General features: G+C 44.0%; 1 protein-coding gene across 6 annotated transcripts in view; it reads right to left on the minus strand.

Annotated features, from left to right (window-relative positions):
* PALS2 (protein associated with LIN7 2, MAGUK p55 family member) overlaps positions 1-22,824 on the minus strand; it is a 132,628-nt gene extending 109,804 nt beyond the window's left edge. For 3 of the 6 annotated variants that reach the window (XM_073333707.1, XM_073333710.1, XM_073333705.1), the window contains exon 1: positions 22,557-22,824. Coding sequence is in view for 1 of the 6 variants with exons in the window: in XM_073333704.1 (XP_073189805.1) it covers positions 17,184-17,201 (18 nt within the window). In the remaining 5 variants the exon portion in view is untranslated. Of the gene's footprint in view, positions 1-17,183; positions 17,244-19,724; positions 19,933-22,556 lie in introns of all 6 variants that reach the window. The other 3 variants (XM_073333706.1, XM_073333708.1, XM_073333704.1) reach the window with 2 other exon arrangements.
* Between the last annotated feature and the right edge of the window lie 442 nt (positions 22,825-23,266).

The following is a 23,266-nucleotide window of genomic DNA, read 5'->3' on the forward strand; positions in this document are numbered from 1 at the left end:
GTTCTGTGGTGATGCTGCCAAAAATGAAGGATAATGCACAGAAAAAAATTCTGATGTAGACCAGTTTTCCTCCTGTTTGACAGCAGTTGGACATATCTGAAGAACTTAAGTGTTTCTCCATTCTATCTACATATATCACACACCCAGAAGAAGAGAACCTGCACTTAGATTTGACAGTTTTTCCACATTCATCTCTAATAAAAGATTTTCATACAAATGATTTTGTCTTTCCCAGATTCTGCCATGTCTACTTATTATTGTCACTGTTTCTGGACAGTATTCTTTTGCATAGAGACTGTCTGGTTTGGCCAATGCACATGACAGAGGAGCACTGCTGGCACATGATGGTATATCACATTGATAGATTTTCCAGGGGAACGAGCCCCTGATGGTGTGGCTGATGTGGTTAGGTCCTATGATGGTGTCCCTTGAATAGATATGCGGACAGAGTTGGCAACAGGGTTTGTTGAAGAGATAGGTTCCTGGATTAACGTTTTTGTTGCGTGGTGTGTAGTTGTTGGTGAGTATTTGCTTCAGGTTTGGGGGGCTAATCTGTAAGCGAGGACTGGTCTGTCTCCCAAGATCTGTGACAGTGAGGGATCATCCTTCAGGATAGGTTGTAGATCCTTGATGCACGGAATAGGTTTTAGTTGGGGGCTGAAGGCGATGGCTGTTGGCATTCTGTTACTTTCTTTATTGGGCCTATCCTGTAGTAGGGGACTTCTGGCTCTTGCCATCTGTTTCTTCACTTCACCATGTGGGTATTGTAGTTTTAAGAACACTTGATAGAACTCCTGTAGGTGTTTGTCTCTGTCTGAGGGATTGGAGCAAATGCAGTTTAGAGCTTGGCTGTAGACGATGGATTGTGTGATGTGGTCTGGATGAAAGCTGGAGGCATGTAGGTACGTATAGTAGTCAGTAGATTTCCAGTATGGGGTGGTGTTTATGTGACCATCACTTACTTGCACTGTAGTGTCCAGGAAGTGGATCTCTTGTGCGGACTGGTCCAGGCTGAGGTTGATGCTGGGGTGGAAGTGTCCACATCTGATGAAGTAGATTTTAGCTCATGAAAGCTTATGCCCAAATAAATCTGTTAGTCTCTAAGGTGCCACAAGTACTCCTAGTTGTTTTTGCCGATACAGACGGACACGGCTACCACTCTGAAGGCTATAATCTGTAGGTTTATCTCCCTCTACCATCTATAGGGGTAGAGTCAACCAGATTGTGATTTAAAGGTGGAGGCCTATACTTGCAAAGTTAAACCAGTTTAATTGTATTAGCCACTGACCTTGCATTTAACAAACAAAGCTCAACATCTATTCACATACGGTACTCTTGCAATGAAACCCTGGAAGATGCCAATAGAACTGAAACTAAAAGCCTTGGCCTAAGCTTCACTTTTTGTTCTTTCTGCCTTGTCTTGCCTTTGGTCAACACTGCAGTAATCAAGGGGAACAAATCGTATAATCAGAAATATAGGGATGGACAGGACCTCAAGAGGTCATCGAGACCAGCCCCCTGGTGTTGGGGCCGGATGAAGTATACCTACATGATCCTTGATAGGTGTTTGTCTAACCTGTTTTGTGAGGATTCCACAACCTATTCCAGTGCTTCCTATCTTCAGGTGATACACAGAACAATTCATCTGCAGTATTGTTGCAGCTGTGTTGGTCCCAGGATATGAGGTAATATCTTTTACTGGACCAACTTCTGTTGGAGAGAGACAAGTTTTCTGGGTTACACAGAGTTCTTCTTGATCACCAGCCTCTCTATAACAGTCCTAACAGATCTGAAGACCTACCAGGTTCTCCTTCAGTCATCTTTTCTCAACATTAAACATGCCCAATTTTTTAAGCCTTTCCTCATAGACAATGTTTTTAAATCTCTTATTTTTATTACTCTCCTCTGGACTCTCTCCAGTTTGTCTGCATCTTTCCTAAAGTGTGGCACCCAGAACTGGACACAGTACTCCAGCTGAGGCCTCACCAGTGCTGAGTGGAGCAAGATAGCTTCTTCAGTTCTCTTACTATGACACTCCTGTTAATACACCCCAGAATATTATTTGCCTTTTTCACAACTGCATCGCACTGTTGGCTCATTCAGTGCGTGATTCACTATAACCCCCAGATTCTTTTCAGAACTACTGCCTAGCCATTTATTCCCCATTTTATATTAGGAAGAAAAAAATCAAATGCACTAAGTAGTACTCTGCAGTTGTCTTTAATGAATTTCACCTTTCATTTTAGACCAATTCACCAATTTTGTCAAAGTTGTTTTGAATTCTAACCCTGTCCTCTAAAGTTGAGACCCCTACTAGCTTGGTATCAGCCACAAGCTTTATGAAAGAGTTCTCTCCACTATTATCCCTATAGCCTGTCCCCACCATAGACCATCCTACCCCCAAGCTCACAGATACTTGCGTCAACAGCTTCTGCCTGGTAAAGGGTGGATTGTGATAGGGTCTTCTTGATGGTTGAGCATTCCTGGCTTTGAAATTAATTAGTCTCACACTTTGGTTTACTAATATCCAGATTTGGTGACCTTCAGGGCACCTTAAGAGCCACCTATTCATTCAGGGTCCCCCAGGAGGTAGGAGTTTCCTGACCATAACATTTTCTCCAAGTGGGTACCTGGTGCTCCATCAATCTAGCTCCAATAGTCTTTCCACTTAACCGCACATGGCAGACAGAAAGATAACTTGTTTTGTCCAAGCTGGTTGGTGGTTTTTCTGGCTGACCTACTTGAGATGCTGCAGCCACAGAGCCTAGGCATCCTGCCACAGGTGAAATACAGAGTAAATAGTAAGTTAGCACAAGAATGCAAAGATATCCCCAAAACTAGCCTATGTGATTTTTTTTTTAAAAAATATTAATTTGTAGCAAAGTCTTTCATGTGAATAATAATGGAATCTTACTTCTCTCTCTCTCCAGTATTTCCATGCAAAAGTAAAAACCCTACATATTACTGAGACTTAAACACAAGATGGGTTCTGACAAAAACAGCAGTTACTGACTTGGAGAAAGTAGAATTACAGGTAACGCAGCTTATTTTACTTTTAAGCCATATGAGTACACAAGTTCCATATTGAAACAATGGGAAGAAGCAAGCATTAACATTTTCAACAGCCAGTTTACTTTTTTTTTTGGGGGGGGGGGGGGTGCAACGACGCCTAAATCCACCAGTTCATCCATCTTCTTGTGGAGAAAATGGCAATCAGAGAAATTAATTTAAATTGGTCTGAGGTAGTCCTGGAGTTTGCCTTCTGGAAATATGGCGATTGTATCTGTGCTGGGGAGAAGATTGTTTCTCTGGCAGGGATGCCCAAGGGATATCCTTTTTAAAAGCTTGGGAGAGTAAAATTTCCAGCTGCCAGGAAGTGAATACTGAGAAAGTTTGTGTGTGTGGGAAGACACTTTGACCATGGTCCTCTAATGTCTTGATAACTGTTTTTATACTTAAGTAAAAGTTCAGGCCTTGTCTACCACTACAGAGTTTTGTCAGCAGATGACAGCTTTTGGTGGCAAAACAGTGGAGGTGTGCATACTGCAATGCCACTTTTGGTGACAAAACTATCCTGTTTTGGCAACAAAATAAAACCACCTCAATGAGAAAATTTTGCAGCAAAGTTTTAGTAGCAAAGTGCCAAAGTAGACACCACATTTGGTTTTGCTGCTGTAAATGGCCTCCAGGAGACATCCCATAATGCCCATCCTGACCACGCTGGGCAGCAGTTTGAACTCTGCTGCCCTGCAGCCAGGTAAACAATCTTCTGTCCTTCCCCCTTTGAAGCCCTGTGAATTTTTGAAATTCCACTTCCTGTTTACTGGGCATCGAGAGCTCACTTTGCATCTTCCCAGCTGATCATGGTAACTCCATGTAGCAAACTGTCTCCTGCTTGGACCGATACTGAGCAGATCCAACAGCTCTGCATTTGGAGAGAGGAGGCTGTCCAGTCCCATCTGCGCTCCAGCCATAGGAATTTCAATACCCACAGGCAGATTTCTCATGGCTTTTGTGAAAAGGGGTACATCAAGATACGGTGCAGTGCCGAGCAAAGCAAAGATCAAGGAGCTGAGGCAGGTGTACCAGCAGGCAAGAGAGGCAAACCGTTGCTCCGGTGCTGTACCAGAGGCCTGCCAGTTCTATAAGGAGTTGGATACTATCCTCGGCAGCGACCCCATCTCCACCACCAAGAGCTCTGTGGACACTTTGGCAGCACTTGAGGCAGTGGAAAGTAGACATACCCAGAGGACGAGGTCGTGGATGAGGAGGTAGAGTTAGAGGATGCCATGGAGCCCACAGCGGGGTTGCCAGGTTGTCAGGCCAGTCAATAACTGTTCTCCACTCCGGAGTGGCCTAGCCAGTCCCAGCACTCCCATGAGCAAGAAGGACAGGAGACACCTAGTAAGTGGTGTTTAAAAAAAAAAAGTTGATGGTGCTCAGTTACATGATGGGTAAAGAGACAGAAATGGACAAAACTAGCTGTGTTTCTGTGTGCTCGACATTTCTGTATGCAGCTAAGCAGTACAGTGAAACAGGTGTTGATGCACACCGAGATTTCACGGGAATCCTCCAGAGAGATCTAGGAAAAAAAAAACTTTCCTGGAGGTACTTGGCAATCCTCTGCCAGAGATTCCTTGGCAGAGCTGCTTTGTTCCTTCCCCTATGGAAACTTTCCCACCCAACTCTGCAATCACTTGTGCAGGGACAAAGTGCCACACAGGAAAGTAACATAGGGACCAGGTTGGAATCCACAAGCCTGCAACAGATGTAGCCTTGCTATTTAGCCCAGGTAGAAACTCACCCACCCTGGCTAAACTCACCATGCCTAGGGTGTTCGCTGAGATGCGTACTTGCCAAGGGACAGAAAGAAAGGAGAAAAGGCTTGGTATGTTACAAGGAATGTGCTAAACTGTAATGATTCAATGTGTGTGAACAACAATTATACATCTGTGTATTGTTTCTTGTGCTTCTGCAGATGTGGCCTTCATAAAGACAGTGCAAGGAGGACATGCTCTGGAAGTTCTGCAATACTCTGATGCAGAAAAAGGGGAACACGAGGAGTGAAGAGAAACTGAAAGGCAGGTCAGAAAAGAATCAGGACTACGTTAAGGATGCCACCGAGCGGATGATAAAAGTAACATAATTCATTCACAAACATGCTTAAGTCCCTCATAACTCTGCAGTCAGAACAGATGCCTGCCTGCCCACCCTCTCCTGCAGCACATTCAAAACTGTTTTCCACACCCCCACAACTCCACCTGCGCATTCCCCGACACACTCTGGAATTTAACGGTTTCCCATTCACTTCACCCCCGGGACAGCTTTCAAAATGATAGCTAGGCCTACGCACAGCTCCGACAGTCTGCCCTTCCCTGGTCCCTTCTCTTCCCACCAAGCGTTTGTGTGTGTTGAGTGTTTCATAAAAACAAAAATATACAAGAGATACCTCAATTTCTAGGGCATAAAGATAGCAGGTGCACCAAGACACACACAGGCAGTTTACTCCTTTGCTTACTGAAATCCTAAACCACGAATCACCACAAGTGCTTCCTAGGAAAATTTAATTTAATGAAGCATTGCAGTTTGCAGCATAAAAATATATATTGTTGGTTCTCATTCTCAAGGTGTTGCCTCAAACTTCTCTGATTTGAATTGGCCCCCATTGTGCCCCTCTAATAGCTTGGTATCAGGCTGCTCAAAATCAGCTTCCAGCTGGCATGCCTCAACAGTCCACTACAATGAACAAGAGCCGTTGAAAACATGCAAACCAATGCTGGAAGACCATGGAATGCTGGGACAGAAAACAATGTATCATGGGATGTTAAGCACGCACTCATGATGTGCTGTGATCCACTCTACCAACCCACAAGTCATAGCGGCACAAGGTAGTGAGTATCCCTGTGGGATAGGTACCCACAGTACACTGCTCACTGTCTATGGCACTAAATGTGGATGCCCTCTGCACTACGCTCCCTCTGTCAGCAAACAGTCAATAGTGCTGCTATTATGATTGTCAACCTAACTTTTGTCTACAAAAAAGTCTGAAGTGTAGACATAGCCTTAAAAAGCACTGGTTGACAGGCATAATTAAAAATTGAGTGTCATCTAGTATCCATGTAACTTTTAGATGTACATTTAAACCAATAAGTGAAGAATTATATTGTAACTTCTTGCAACAGTACTTCATCCTAGTTTGTAACTAGACTAAGCTGTATCTAGCCTACAGTCCCATATGCAGAGCTCTCACTAATTTCAAAGAACTGCAGGATCTCAGAAGTAGCTTAAAAGAGACTAAGCATTTGTCAAAATAAAGAGCATATACATGAACTTCAACTCACTTAATGAAGTATATGAAGAGAGCCTGGTCTCAGTCCCATCCCTACTGGGCACGTACACACATAAGTAAAGACAATCACCATAACTGACAATCTCAGCAAGCAGGTAGAAGATTCAAACAGCTTTCTTACTGACCTGAAATATTAAAATTTACAGAAAAGAAAATGCAAGTTTTTTTTATTACATGTCTTTATGAGAAGCCAGGAAGGAAATGAGGGTTAAACATTGGCTCTTAGTCTTCCGTACATGGCTAGCAAGATAAAGATTTAGGAGTCAGCCGGTTCTGCATAGTAATGATAAGACTAGAGCCTACTGTGAAACATCCTAGACAGTTTAGACAGGTATGCATGTTTGACTGTAAGCAGCAAATAGCAGCCTTTTAATCTAAACTAATCTCTATGTAAGCTCAATAGCTTGTCTCCCTCCCCAACAGAAGTCAGTCCAATAAAAGATCTCACCCACTTTGTCTAATATCCAGAAAAACAAGACTAAACTGCGTAATCTAAACTATTACCATTCACCTGCACAACACGCAAAGGGTAAAGCCATCCTGCATTGGTTATGCAAGAAAGTGGGAGACCCAAGAGGTACCAGGAGTTGCTTAAAACCCCCCAAGAACAGGAAGTTAAAGACTCCAAAAGGAGTTGTACAATTTAGTCAATAGTACAGTACTCCCTTGCACAAACTCCAATGTTATTTCAACTAACGATGAAAAAAGCATGCTTCTAAATCTTAAATCCCCCTTTATCCCACGTATAGAAGGTGTTTGACTTTTTAGATGAACACGTCACTGAGAACATTTGTAAAAGAGTTCCTGTTTTTTCCTAATAGGCATTTTGGTCCCTGTAAATGAGACAAAATAAATACAATTCCTATGCTCTTTGACCACTTTTATTAGCAAAACTGCTAACTCAGTGCATCACCATAGGGAGCCATTCATTACAGATCTATTTGGTCATAGTTAGCTGAGACAGACAAAAAAGTGCTGGACTGCAGCTCCAAAACTTAAGTCCTGGAAGTACACACATCTGCAGTCTCTCTTGGACATGTATTAAAAAAATCATCAAAGTGCTGAATGGACAAGAGATTGTTAAGTTTGGAACAAACAGCTTTTGAAGCATCCCATGAGACTGGAATTTTTATTTACTTAAGAAGTATTTACTTACACCATTGAGGAAGCATGAGAAGTCAGTCTAATTAAATTACTTAAGTAGCTTGTGCTGTCAACCTTGGGCCTGGGTTACGCTACAAAGTTAAGTCAATGTAAGCCACCTTGCATCAACCCAGTTGTGCATGTGTGTGTATGTCTTTAAATTTTGTCTCCTATCGATGTAAATGCTCTGTTACAACACAGTAACGCCACCTCCTCAAGCGGCATTGAACCTTGGTTGATATACTGAGATCAACTCAGTGACTATAGACACCGCATTACTTTTGTCAACCTTAACAGTCATCCAGTAGCTGTCCCACAATGTTCAATACTGACCACTCTGGTCACAATTGTGACCTCCGTTGCCCTTGGGTAACAAAGAGGAAGCTCCTCCACCCCTTTAAGCCTTTGAAATGCCTTTTCCTAATTGTACAGCCTGGTGAGCACACCTAGCAGCTCTCTATTGTTGTGCACAACTGCTCAGCTGAGCATGCTGGCTATATACTCCAGACGTGCTCCTGCTTGGAGTAGACAGGAGATATTGGATCTCCTGTGCGTGTGGGGAGAAGAGGTTGTGCAAGCACAGCTAGAGACCAGCCATAGAAACATCAACATCCACGAGCAGATTGAATGGGGGATGCAGGAAAATGGGTACGACAGAGACCAGTAGCAGTGCCATGGGATAGTGAAGGAACCGCGCCAGGCATATTAGAAGGCCAACAGTTGATCCAGTGCTGAGCTGAAGACCTGTCGCTTTTACAAAGAGTTGCATGCCATACTTGGCAGATGGCCCACAACCACCATGGATACCTCCAATGGATCCAAGACACAAGTCCCTAGCTTCAACAGCAAAGACAAGTTGGAGGCAGAGGAGTAGGATGGGAAACATGCAACCAGGTGGTCCCGCTATGCTGTGAGCCAGGACCTGTTTGAGACTCCCCCACAGTCCAGTCAGCTCTGGCAGATGAGCCAGATGAAGAGGAAGGTACCCCAGGTAAATGTGAAACTATTTCACATTACAAAGATGTACTGATGGTGTCCCCAACTTAACAGGGCACAGCTATCAACTTTTTATTAATTTATCCATACAAGAGAGATAACTACAGGAGAATGAAAAGCAGATGATAATGCTAAGCAAGCAGGGCTATATGGAGTAGTTTGTTATTTACACAAGTATGTCCCTTGAATCCTCCTGAAAGATCTTGATGAAACTTTCATGGAGGTACTCTACAATCCTCTCCTGAAGGTTTCTAGGGATGGCAGCCTTACTTCTTCCTCTGATGCACGACACTTTCCCATACCAGTGAGTGATAGCTTGTATACTGCAATGGTGCCTACTGAAGTTATCAGCATACAGGGGCAGACAGCTTCAGGATATCAACAACAGCTGTCCTTTCTCAGCCTTGGTTACCCTCAGGGGTTAGAGATCAGCTAAAATCACAGCCACCTATGGAAAACAGTGCCAGTATTCAGTGCCATTGCCCTATTTGCATACTTTCATGCAACTGAGCAATTCCTTCCTCATTTTGCTCACCTGTAGGCAGACTATACTCACCATGGCTTGTGCTGTGAGTGTTGCTGTGCATAAGCACTCCAAAGCAGAAATTTCAATATGCATGTCTTGTTTAAAAAACTTTAGGGGAGCAAGGGAAGGAAGTTCTGAATCTTAACTTTTGATTTCTGTTGTGACTATACTGTTTTAACTGCAGCCTCGAGGGGTTCCCCCTTAATACCAACAGAACACCTGAGCCAGATAAGGAGGAGAAAGAAGAGAATTTGGGATGACAAGTTCAAGGAGATCATGTAAGTCAGTGTTGCTTCAGGTCACGGGCAAAGGGCCTCATGGGTGAACACTACAGACAATCTGGAGAAGGAAAGAGAACCGGAGAAAGACTCTGGACTCCCTGCAGGAAAAGGAGATGCAAAAGCACCAGACCATGATGGGGGTTCTCCAGCAGCAAAACACAAATGCTGTTGACTCTTGTGGCCCTCTCCCTCCTTCCTTAGAGGTTTTTAAGGTCAGGCTTGACAAAGCCCTGGCTGGGATGATGTAACTGGGAATTGGTCCTGCTTCGAGCAGGGGGTTGGACTAGATGACCTTCTGGGGTCCCTTCCAACCCTGATATTCTATGATTCTATGACCTACAGGGTTAACACTCACTGGTTCACCTCCCTTTCGAGTTCTCAATGGAGTACTCCATTACTCCACCTCCCTAAATACCCCCTCAACATTCCACGTGACATCAGGGACATCTCATTCTATATGACATCCCTACCACTACCACTCCACCCTGGAGGTCATTAAGGACAACCACAGCTTCACATAAAGCCATGATTGTTCTCACAGATCAGCCTATGTGCAGGTAAAATGGACATGAATATTCTGTCCCCTTAAGTACCATTCCACTAATGTATTGGGTTTAATGTATTTGCTTTTAAATTACAGATTTTTCTTGGCACTGGTTTTGTTACTGAATAAAATTCTACTTTGAAAACAATTCATCTTTATTAGTTCACAACATATGCTGCAGAGTGCCTAGCAGTTCTGAAAGCACCCACTTTACTAGTTGCTGTACAGGGTGACGATTCATAGGAGCAGCGACAGTAATCATAAATGTACAGAAAGCACTGCAAAATTAATAGATTCATTGACAGTATCGTATTCATAGACACCAAGAGCACCACAATTTCTAGCCAGCCCTAAAACAGCAGGGTCAAGTACAGCATTGTACACCACAACACATTACTGTGGCTCACTGTTAAAGTGCTCTTCCAAAGCCTCCCTGAGCCCCACATTGAGCTCTAATAGCCCTTATGGCTGACTATTCAAACTCAAAAAGAAAAGGAGTACTTGTGGCACCTTCGAGACTAACCAATTTATTTGAGCATAAGCTTTCATGAGCTACAGCTCACTTCATCGGATGCATACTGTGGAAAGTGTAGAAGATCTATTTATACACACAAAGCATGAAAAAATACCTCCCCCCCACCCCACTCTCCAGCAGGGACGTATTTTTTCATGCTTTGTGTGTATAAATAGATCTTCTACACTTTCCACAGTATGCATCCGATGAAGTGAGCTGTAGCTCATGAAAGCTTATGCTCAAATAAATTGGTTAGTCTCTAAGGTGCCACAAGTACTCCTTTTCTTTTTGTGAATACAGACTAACACGGCTGCTACTCGGAAACCTGTCATTATTCAAACTCAGCAGACAGCCACTTCAACTCTGCCCTCCACCCCAGCAGCAACTTTTCCCCTCTTTGCTTCACAGATATTATGCAAGACACAGCAAGGAGCTATAACCTCTGGGACTTTTTCCACCTGACTGAGATACAATCTTGTGAACAAACAACAGCAACCCTTCAAAGGACTGAAAGCACATTCAACTGTCATTCTGAACCTACTGAACTGGTAGTTGAATCTCTCCTTGGTGCTGTCAAGACGGCCAGTGTATGGCTTCATGAGCATGGAGAGCAATGGGTAGGCTGGGTCCCCCAGGAACACTATTGGCATTTCAGTATTCCCAATGGTAATCCACTAGTCAGGAAAGACTCTGGCTTGTATCTTTCTGAACAGTCCTGTGTTCTTAAAAGATGCAAGCATCATGCACCTTCCCAGACCAGCCAATATTGATGTTGGTGAAGCATCCCTGGTGATTCATCAATACTTGCATAATCACAGAAAGAGTAGCCATTTGTGCTCTGTGGCAAGGTGGTCTAGTGCAAAAAATAGGGATGTGAGTGCCATCTATTGCTCCACCACAGTTCTGGAACCCCACTGCTCCAAATCCACCCACTATGTCCAGCACATTGCTGAGAGTCTCAGTCCTGTGTAAGAAGAGGTAATTAATGGCCCTTCACACTTGCATGACAACAGCCTCCATAGTGATTTTCCAACTCCAGAGTGATTTGCCACTGACTGGTAGCAATCCGGCATTGCAAATTTCTACAGTGAAATCGCCACTTTCTTTTCCACTGTCAGTGCTGCTCCCATTTTTGTGTCCCTGTGCTGGAGGATTGGGGCAAGCTTGGCATACAGATCCAGGAAAGTTCTGTAGCCACTGCTACTATCCCACCAGTCAGTGCTCATTTCTCAGATCCAGAAGCACCACTACACCATCTGCAGCTGCTCCACAAATATCACCAACAACCTTGAATTGGTTCTCATTATATCCCACAGAAATCTGTCCTCAAGAAATCATCATGTTTCACACTGAACCAGTTCTTGCAGCTCTGCAAATACCAGAGGATCATGCATTCTGTGCTTGCAATTGCTTATGACAATAGCACAGAGCTGTGCAGGCTCCATGCTTCTGTCAGAGATGGCCAACAGCGAGGAGGGCCATGTGGGATTTTTTTTTCTTAAAGTGTGAAAGTTATGGGATACAGATGACATTACGAGATGGAGACAGTTGCACACTGGGAAGTTGATCCCTTGCTCCCAGTCACCCCTGCACAACTCCTTTCTTGCCCCACCATGCCAAAACTTCCCAAAAGACCATGTATTGACTGGTGGCAGGTTGCACATGATGCACTGCACTGTGTATTAACACAAGCATTCCTAGTGAGTACACACAGCACTGACACAAGGAGCCAAGTATATACACACACACGCGCGCGGGCGATATACTAACTGTGGCAGCTTTATGCTGATGTAACTTGCAACAACCAGTTTGTCGTATAGACATGGCCTCACTCTTCACTGAAGTGATCTGTCTTAACAAGTACTGTTAAAGCTAAGGTTTGCTCGGTGCAGTGGATCCCTAGTCACATAATTAGCTGAAAAACAGACATTTATAACTGCCTTATGATTCATTTTTCACTCCCAAAAAATGCACTTGCAAAGTTTTAGGTTGTTTTCTTTTTTTAAGCAGAGACTTTAAAAATTCCTAATAACTTTTCAAGCATTGATTATCAGGTTATCAAGATTTCTAGACAGAAGACTAAAGAAAGGTAGTCGGGCTCCAATGGCTGGGGGATACAAAAAACCTCATACCATAGCAACTCGGTCTAAACTAAGAAGTGCTTTGGCAGTAAGCTACACTGGCAAAAGCAGTTTTTGCCAGTGTAACTGCATCTACAGTAGGAACTTTTACCATCACAACTATATCAACCACAACTCACAAATGTAGACTGGGTCTGGGAAAACTAGGGATTGGATTTCTGCCAAGACACAGTCATTGTTGAAGGGCTTCATTTTTTCTATCAGCCTTTGCATAGGTAGGTGTGTGACTAGTTTGAAGCCTTCCATCCCCACCCTCTGCTGGAAAGACATTCTCTGTTCTACCTCCAGCTCCAGAGCTTCATGACTGCTAGGGATAAAGGGCCTCTCTGCTATTATACACCCCCTGGCCCAGCTTTTGATTTGAGCACCTCCTCCCCCCTCCCCACATACATTAATTAGTCTCAATGCATTGACTCCTTTAAATCCCCAGATAGACAACTTCATTGCTTCTGCAGCTGCTCATAGGTTTCCTGAGATTCAGAAGAGTGAAAACTCACTTGTCAGAACACTGTGATAGACTGTGAAATTGACAAGAATGTCTGTTTATGTATATTTATGTGGAGACTTAAGGAAGCAATGTATTGACTTCAGCTTCAGAAAGTTCTCTTCACAGTCAGAGCTAACATACATGTTTTCTATAAGTGGAAGATAGATATAGATTCCACATGATTTGGTAGCACTACCCCCCTGCTTGTCAGGGAGAGAGAACCGCTGGATAAGTAGGCAAGTTAAATTTCCAAGCCCACTTATTACATGACATTTTCTGAACCCCTCTCTATTTTGTCATTTATTTTTGTAAAAAAAATGTAGTTGGCTACCCTAAGAGACACTACAATAGATAATTTTTGAAAAAAGTTCACAACCAAGGAACTATACACTAAAAAGTTCATCAGGCATCTATATAGTTTCACATAGCTATATCTACATCTATATCTACATATCCACACCAACTACAACCTCTCCCAGGACTACTTCTCAATCTCATAGATACCACAACTCAACCACTAGAGGGAGTACTCTAGCTAAATTTGTTTTGTAAGAATGTTCTGCTTTATAATACTGATACACAAGGCGTGAAAAAATTTGACAACCTTATGAGCCAGACATGCTCCCACACCAGCATCGCCCTCCCCATGAAGTCCAAAGGCAATACCCAGCCTCTCTTCCATTCCAGTAGCTGGGATTTCCACTACGGTACTGTGTCCCTGAACTCTGCATCTTTCATTGGTGGAAATGGAGGGGAGAAGAGGAAGAGAATATTTTTATTATATGGAATTAGACATCAAAGGGCTCCTAAAGGAAATCTCCCAGAGTTCTCGGAAATCTCCCCTTCGTACAAACTCCTTTTCTGAGCCCTCCACAGCCTGTCCTAGCTGCTGCTCATACATTTCCTCCTAATCCACGCAGCAGAAAAATGAATAGGGCCCTACAAAATTCACAGCCGTGAAAAACGTGTCACAGACAATGAAATCTGGCTATTGTAGGGTAGTCACAGTATTGCCACCCTTACTTCTGCACAGCCTTCAGAGCTGGGCGGCTGGAAAGCAGTAGCTACTGGCCAGGCACTCAGCTCTGAAGGCAGCACCGCCACTACCAGCGGCACAGAAGTGAGGGTGCCACAGCATTTTTTTTTTTTTGGGTGGGGGTATCACTTTTTGCAGGAGAACAGGGCTGATCTCATAGGGTGATGACTGCCCAAGGTGCTATGGTCAACTCCCCCCCCCCCCCCCCCAACACAGTTAGCCCCTTTAACACGAATGCTGGGGAGGAACAGAGCTGGGGCATCCTACCGTGTGCCAGGCTCCAGCTGCTAGTCTTGGCAGGGCTGTGGTGGGACAGGACTTCCTCTTACCCACACAGGCCACTTCCAGGGCCAGGTCAGACCCACCTCCTGGGGCAGCACAGAAGGGTGGCAATACCATACCATGCCACCTTCACTTCTGTACTGTTGCCAGTGATGGTGCTGCCTTCAGAACTGGGCTCCCAGTCAGCAGCCGCCACTCTCTGAAGGCAGCACCACCCATCTCTGACAGCAGCACAGATGTAAGGGTGGCAATACTGCAGTGGGTGGCAACAACCCCACCACCACCCATAGACTTGTGACCTCCCCACCACAAGCCCTTTTTGGTAAAATTTCATATTTAAATATCTGAAAACATGAAATTTAAGATTAAATCCTATGACCAGGAAATTTACCAAAATGTACTGTGAATTTGGTAGGGTCCTAAACCTGAGTGTTCCCTCTTTCCCACAAGGGTTCTTAATAATCACAGTCAAGATGACTAGAGCATTACCATAAGTCCTTATGGAACTCCAAATGGGCTGCATCATCTAATCATCAAAGGCTACGATAAGCCCATCACACCAGATGGTCTTCTGCTCTCTACCTAGTGTCCTTTTAAACAGGAAGTCAAATTCAAAATTTTCTTCATTTTCAAGGCACTCTGAACTGGATCTCAGATACCCAAACGGTTGCCCAAGGCTCCAGAATTAGGACCATGAATAGAATTCCAATCCTCAAGCACAATGAAGCCACTTTAAAACTCATTTGTGGAGCAGGCACAAAGTTCTAAGGCTGTGGAATAAACTCACAGGAGCTAACAATCACCTTAAATATCAAACTTTCCACTTGAAGAAAAAAAACCACTGCTTCTCTTTTTTTTGGTCTGCTGTGCTATGTGTTCTACTGAAGGCAATGTCAGTTTTCCCCTTAGAGAAGGGCTCACATGATAAATTCTAGTCACATCCTTTAGGACTGGTCTGCACTTAAAAGTTAGGTCAACCTAACTATGGCACTCAAGGATGTGAAAAATTCACACCCAGAGCACTGTATCTATGCTGACCTAATCCCCATGAGACGCAGCTAGGTTGATGGAAAAATTCTTCTGTGGCTCTAGCACTGCCACTCAGAGAAATTGATCACCTACAGAGATGGAAAAACCCTTCCATCATTGTAGAAAGTGTCTACACTATGGAGTTACAAAAGCACAGCAGTGGAGTCACTGTGCCACTGCACTGCAGCACCTGTAGCGTAGACAGGACTTTCTGGAAGTGCTCAAATACTACAGTGATGAGGGAAGTTTAAAAGCCTCGTCAAAAATGAATTGAGCAGAGTATTGTTCATCTTATTCTGCTGTAGCTTAGCAAAGCTATAAAAAGCATGAAGCGACAGAAGCCGCCTACCTGCACACTTTGGAAGACCACACAAGGTTGTTTTTGCAGCCAGAAGGACTAGAAACTTTAGAAGTAGCCTCCTGCAATCCTCTCCACTAGTGAGTGAGCAAGATCCTTTTCAAACCTTGTTAACCACAATAGTTCCTCCTGCATTTCAATCACTATGGCAAAAATGCAAACACAGCTAGTGTGAAATATTATAGACACAAGATTTAAGTTATTTCTGTGTAACATTGTAACTAGGTACGAACAGCCAAGATTACTGTAACCTAGAGTTCCTTGGAAGTATTTCTCTAGTTTTTCTATTTGATCATTTTGTGCATTTGACTGCAGCTTCTTTATAGTCAGCTTCACTGTTTCTGCAATATAAGTACTTACTTTTTCCTGTTGAAAAGACCTTTGTAAACATTAACAGGAGATCAGGAAAATTATAAGTCATTTGAATTAAGTTTAAGCAAAGAGGCCATTTAAAGGTTGATTTACCAGAAACTGGATTTTTCTAAAAATTAGTCTCAAACAATTTAAGTCAGTGTCCTTTTAAGACAAGTTAAAAGTTTATCTAGGAGGCTCTTCCATTCCATGGAATCCTGCTGGTGTGATAAAGAAAGAATATCTGCAGCCCTTTGTTTACCCTGGAATGGTGTCATAATTGCATTCATTTTTTTCTGGAATTCTAACAATAGCGTATCAGCAATAAGGCGGTTAGAACTACTAATTTTTCCATTCCTTATCCCCCTCCTATTTTTATTTTCCCAATGGACAGCAGATGCTATACAAGAGCTCTATCTCCCTGGTGACTGTATAGAATTTAGTCTTAACTCCCCTCCCTTACTAGATAGTTTTGCCATTAAAAAAAAAACCTCTCAATCTACTCAATACATTTTCCTGCACCTTGCACTTCAATTCTCAGGTCGCACTTCAGCTTCTCTGCTAAACATTTGACCATGAGGTGGCAATATAGCCATAAAAAGGACAAATTATAAACCAATGAATTGACTGCAATCACTCTTCTTGGGCAGCACACCAGCATGCTCACACTATCTTGATGAAGAAGTAGAATGCAAGAAACATGGTTTTTATCAGTGATTTTTCACAATCAAGCACACATTAATAAAAGTGTGCTTGCATCTGCTTCATGATCAGCAGCATTCTACCAATACTTTGGCAAAATGCTAAGAGTCAAAACGCAAAGGTTTTAACTGGTTTGAGATCAACTGCTTGTCTCCAGCTACTGGAGAAGTGAATTTAGCAGAAAAAGCTAAAGCAAGATTTGATCCTTCGAGATTCTATAACTAAGCAAAAGCAGAAACTGACAGGTCAGTGCAAGATGCAAAAGACTGAAAAGTCAAAGCTAAACTGAGCCCCACAAACTTATGGAAAAGAGACGATAGTCAGCCAGCAAGGATATAGAACTCTTGTGCTGTTCCTTCTGTTGAAAAAGGCTGTCAAATGAAAAAATGAGAGTCAGAAGGGTACAGTTACAATACATAAAGTTCTTACTTTATTAAGACATACCTTGGTAGTTTTATACATCAAGTGTTGACTTAATTCCAATGAATTTTTCTTTTGATGTCACTTCAAACAGAATTTAAGGAGACAGACATTAAAAATCAGCAGTAATTCTAAAAATGTTTATATTACATATCTAGAATATTTCATATTAGCAGCACCCCTCAGATTTTATTCATGTTCTTTAATCAGCAAGAACTTTAAAGTAATTAAACATGGGCTAAATAGAAGGGAGGGCTTTCTGAATTCCTTCCATCTTAAATTATAGGAACAAATTCTGTTTTTACCAATACCATTTTGGATTATATCATATGGTTTGTGAAAGTACTTTACAAGTACTTATGCTATAAAAGCAGTCTCCTCTCTTTTTTAAAGAGTTGTTACATTCTTACTCTTGGCCCCTTTGTTTCTCACCGCTCACACACACTCACACCCCCTCTCATATAGCCTTCCTTCAGCTGTCATCCACTTCAGCCACCATTTCTCTACTAACAACTAAGACTACGTTGTTAACAACAAAAAGAGAAGTTTATTACCTCAGGATAGCCAATGCTCATCAACTATTCTGCTGTAAAAACATAGTGGGAACAAGAAACTGTAGTTTTAAATTTATTGTGATTAAGTGAAGTCAACCACAGGCATGGATGTAATGCTGACCTCACCTAATTTAGGTTCGGTTAACACTACAAGTGCTTTGTTTCCATTTGGGATTTTGCAGCAAGATAACTATTGTAAATTAGTAAATCATGCATCTATTGCTCTCGTCTCCTCCATCCACACCTGTACATCAGCCCATCTCCCTGAAACCAACAATACCAAAACTCCTTTTCTTCCAACCACCTCACTATGCTTATGCTCCCTGTCACATCTGACACCACTTTCAGCCTCCCTGTCACAGACTCTTCATATGGTCATTTTTCACTCTTCCCTCTTCCTTCCTGCCCCTCCCCACATATAGCTTGTATCCAAATCCTGTTGCTTCTCCCCCTCCCCCAACATTTCTAGAAATCCAGCTTTTTTGTTCTGCCCATAAAACCAAGAAACCCTCAACGAGTTCTGCCTTCTCAACCCCAACACCCATCATCACCCCCCTTTCCAATTCACAGAAGACAGCTGCTTAGGTCACCTTACTATCTCATCTAACCAGGCCTTCTTTCCTCATTTTGGGTATGTCTTCACAACAACCAGAAGGTGTAATTCCCAGCAGGGGGTAGATATACATGTGCTAGTTCTGCTTGAGCTAGCATCTAACAGTATGGCCATGGCACCACAGGCTAGCTGCCCAAATACGTATCCAGGGAATCAGGCAGAATCATACTTGGGCAACTAATCTGATCTGCCACCCATCCCACCATGGCCACACTTCTATTTTTAATGTGCTAGCTCCAGTGCAGTTAGTACAAGTGTGTGTAACCATGCTAGGAATTACACCTCAGCAGCTATCCGAGTAGCAGCCGTGTTAGTCTGTATTCGCAAAAAGAAAAGGAGTACTTGTGGTACCTTAGAGACTAACCAATTTATTTGAGCATAAGCTTTCGTGAGCTACAGCTCACTTCAGCAGCTGTGTATACATATCCTTTGAATCCCTCCACTGGCTTTCCTTCCCCACCACAAATTTAAACTTTCCACCTTCAAGGCTATGTAACTCGGTCACTCCCCATTCAGACAACTTTATTCTTTAATATATCAAACACTCTTCACCTCTTGATGCCAATCTTGATACCTCATTTAGGATCTCGTCCAGGGCACCCCCTATGCACAGAATTACCTTCCTGAACCAGTTGCTTGGCCACTGGCTTTTCCTTCTTCAAATCCCTTGCTCAGAAATTAGCATTTTAAGTAAAAAACAAAGAAACTGACTTGTTCTACTCTGTGGCTGAAGTGGAGCCCACTAGTGCCAATCACCTCAACCACTTGCTTGCATTTTGCATCCCACTTAGTCCATAGGACACAAGCCCTTTGGGGCATGAATTGTTTCTTCCATAGATATATAGGTACAGCACCATGCACATTCCAACTACTATTGCAATAATTAAAAGTGTTAAGGTTATATAGGTCCTACTGACACACAACTATTAAAGAAACACACTTCTCTGCCTGTAGGAGTAGAGACTTGTATATAGATTTTTATTTTAAATGAGCAAGCCTGTATAGAGATCCAGAGAACTGGACAGATCAGACCTTGGTTCTATACCCAGCTCTTTCTTGCTGTATGACCTTGCCCAAGTCATGTCTCTGGACCCCCGTATACCCCTCCACTCTACACCTACCCTATTTATGTTGCCAGCTTTGGGCCATGAACGGTGTTACTCTGAATTTGTACAGAGCCTAGAACAATGGGGACATAATCTCAGTTGAATCTTGATTGTCCCATCTCGCTAACAGAACTGGAAGATGCTTACAAATGGCATTTAAACATTACAGGATCAGATCCTTATATGGGCAAGTTTCACTCTAGACCATTATTTGTGGGAGAGGTTATTATAATTAGTCTTGGCATTCAAGAATAAATGATGCTTTCTAGATTTCTGAACATTTCAAACTTACCCAAGTTCTGCTCCAAACCACTAGATATAGAGTTAGTCCAAGGGCAATTTTTTAAATCCAAAATTTCTTGGGGTCATCTTTGTTTAAAGGTTTATCCTTTCCCACATCCTCACCAACAGTTTGAAGCTTGCATACTTCGGTAATTTACATTTTTTTTTTATTGAAAAGGTTCAGGTGATTAGTCCATTATTTAATTTATTTGCTTCTGCTGTTTTCAAAAAAAGTTGTAGTTGTCTTTAGAAAATGATCTACTGCACATATGCTACAACAGCTTTTCAATCATTTCAGAAATTTTTGGTATGCACAGTTGGTCCATAAGTATAGCAACAGAACAAATACAGCTCTGAAGGAGCTGTGATGGTCTAATTGGCAATAACCTTTACGTTACATTTTCTTGACAAGATAAACCGAAACAGCAGTGAACTGCAGAATCTGCATATGGAAGCAAGCACATTGAATTCAAAGGAGTTGAAGGCGCAATACATTCAATAAGATATTGGTGGAGTGCTATTTGAAAATAAAATGTTACAAAAGTTGGAGAGTCTCTTCTACAATAGAGCCACACAAATCCAAAGCCAATACTGACAGGTTTCAGAGTAGCAGCTGTGTTAGTCTGTATCCGCAAAAAGAAAAGGAGTACTTGTGCTCAAATAAATTTTTTAGTCTCTAAGGTGCCACAAGTTCTCCTTTTCTTAAAGCCAATACTGACACTCCAGCCTTATTCATGACACTGTGCCTTGACACTGCAGACATCTCTGAGCAATGCGTGATCTCAGGTAATCTATGTTTATATGGTGCAATACCCAGGCTCAAGCAGATATGAAGGCAGAGAGAGAGCCTCTGTACTCAACATTCTTGTGTTTTGTCAGCTTGATCTTTTCTTAAGAGCCTTTTAAGATTATTTTCAAAATATATGAAAGAGTAGTTGATAAACCAGTTACCAATTAATCAACATTTTATTTAAAATGTAAAATTTCTCTATGGCATTTCTAAACTGTATTTGGCGACAAATGTTGGCTCATTTAGGAGTGTTAAGAGCCAACCACCACAGCAGGAATAGAAGGAAACATTATGACACTACTGACAACCAACCAGTTTAACAGACAGTGTGTGTTCATAAGTAACACACCAAGATTTGTTCAAAGCCTCCTCTAGATGTCTATTTATAGCCACCCAGCCTCTCTCCAATTTCCCTCAGCCCCTCCTCTTCCCAGAGCCAAGTCAAGGGAAGTTTAATGGATGCAATCCTGGGCCCTGAGCTGCAGAGCTGACAGGAAATTCTGCAGTTCCAATCCAATGATCCCATGTACCGCAACTGGAGATAGAGAAGACATGAGTGGTCTGACCCAAGTGGGAACCATACATAAAGGGTCACCCATAATCGCTACTCCATTAAGCGAACTTGTTTTCCCTTCATTTAGTGTCACTGCAGCACTCGTCCATACACATACACCAGGGTCCAAGTGCAAGATGTTTACTCCCTTCCCCAGGCAATCCATCAACTGCCTTAAAAAACAAAAAAGAGAAAGGTTTCAGAGTAGCAACTGTGTTAGTCTGTATTCGCAAAAAGAAAAGGAGTACTTGTGGCACCTTAGAGACTAGCCAATTTATTTGAGCATAAGCTTATTTGAGCATAAGCTGTAGCTCACGAAACCTTATGCTCAAATAAATTGGTTAGTCTCTAAGGTGCCACAAATACTCCTTTTCTTTTTACAGAAAAGAGAAACATTCCGTTCAGAGCTGACCCTGCACAACAGCAATGTCATCCATGTAGCATCTTCATGTTTTAATGCTACCTTACTACTGTATTTGATGGGGGTTTTTTTTATGAACTGGAGTACATATTTTTGGAATACTGTCCAAAAATAAATGATTGAAAAGGAGACTCCAGAACCCAACAAGAAGGTGTGTTTGTACATCTATAAAGCATAACCCAGACAGCTGGCTTCTTCTCTCTCACCAGCAACATCATCAAGAGCATTCACGCTTTGGTGAAGCTGGGTATTTCCTCCTGCATTTAGCACACACTGCAGCCCTAACTCTGCCATGTATCCCTTTACTCCCCCCCCTCCGCCCCCCAGACACCCCATGTACTTCCATCAGCCTGTAGTACCAGTACAAAACCTAATAAAGTGACAGCCCTGTGACAATTACAGCCCACCCTCCTCCCCGATCCAAAGCAGCCCTCTTTCCCCCATCTCACTGCGGACTGCAGCGAGGGGGGCGGGAGGGGGAGGAGGTAATTCCTCGGGGAAGGAGGAACGCCGACCAGGGGCAGCGATCGGGAATAATCCCGCAGGAAGGGGAGATAATCCCTGGGAGGGGTAGCACGGGATCAGAAAGGGGGAGAAGGGAGGCAGCAATAGGGAGAATAATCCCCTCGGGGAGGGAGGGCGGGAACAGATAAGCTCCAGGAGAGCAGAGAATGGGGGCTGGGGAGGGAGAGATAATCCGGAGCGGCCGGAGAATCGCTGGGGACACGGCAACAGCGAGTGGTCAGTCCCCACCTCGGGGGCAAAGGAAAACCCTCTCTCCCTCGCCGCGCTGCCATGTTCCCCCGCAGGTATGGGGCTCGGGGCGGGCCTGCGTGCGAGCGGCTCACACACGGGGCGGCTCGACCCCCGGAGGCAAAGCAGCCTCCTCACAGCGCCGAGGCCAGCTGGCCCCACTCGTTGCAGCCTCCCGCCGGCTGCGCCCGGCGGGGGAGAGGAGCGGGGCGGAGAGGTCTCCACCGAGACACCAGAATAGCAACAGGACCCCCTCCCCCGCGGCCTGAAGGGGAACCCCGTCAAACATCCCGCACCGACCCCACCGCGTGAGGGGGGCACTCACCGGCTGGCCCCGGCTCTTCCTCAGCGGGCACAGCTCAGCCCCATCTACAAACTCGGGCTCGGCCAGTCGGGTGAGGGGGAGTGCCCGGAAAGCCGGGCCGCCTCCTGCCGTTGCCCGCCAGCCGCCCCAACTCGTGCTCCAGCACGAGCGCTCCTTCCTCCCTCACAGCGCGCGCGGCCGCAGCCACTATGGCGCGTGAGCGCTAGCGGGGGCAGCGGTTGCGCTTCTGCCGAGCGCCCAACAGTTGCTCTAGCCAGAGAGCGCGAGCGCGAGCGCGCCCCCCCGCGGCTCCTTTCCGCGGGCCCCGCCCCTTTAACTCTTCGCAGCCCACGTGGCTCGGCCGACGTTTGGGAGCTTGCGCGCGCGGGCCGCCTCCTCTTCTTAGGGCGGCTCACGGGCCTGGTGGCCTCGCAGGAGGGAGCCGGGATCTAGTTGAGGGAGCGTCCCATGTATTAGGGCTGCAGGCCTTGGCCCCTTAAGGGAACGACAAATGGTGCGTTATGTTCATTGGCTGCAGCTGATGTTTGGCCCGACTATGGGCGGCTTCGTTCTGGAGCCGGGTGTCAGCGGGGTCACGCCCTTAATTAGGCTGTAAAAAAACAAAAAAAAAAAAAAACCTGCTGTGAATCGTGCCCTGCACACAGTGGGCTGGTGTGCACAGCCCATTTCCTGGATCCGAATAAGGGGGTGTGTGCACAGCCCATTAACCC

This window comes from Lepidochelys kempii, chromosome 2 (genome assembly GCF_965140265.1).
Source record: "Lepidochelys kempii isolate rLepKem1 chromosome 2, rLepKem1.hap2, whole genome shotgun sequence".
NCBI classification, from domain to species: domain Eukaryota; kingdom Metazoa; phylum Chordata; order Testudines; family Cheloniidae; genus Lepidochelys; species Lepidochelys kempii.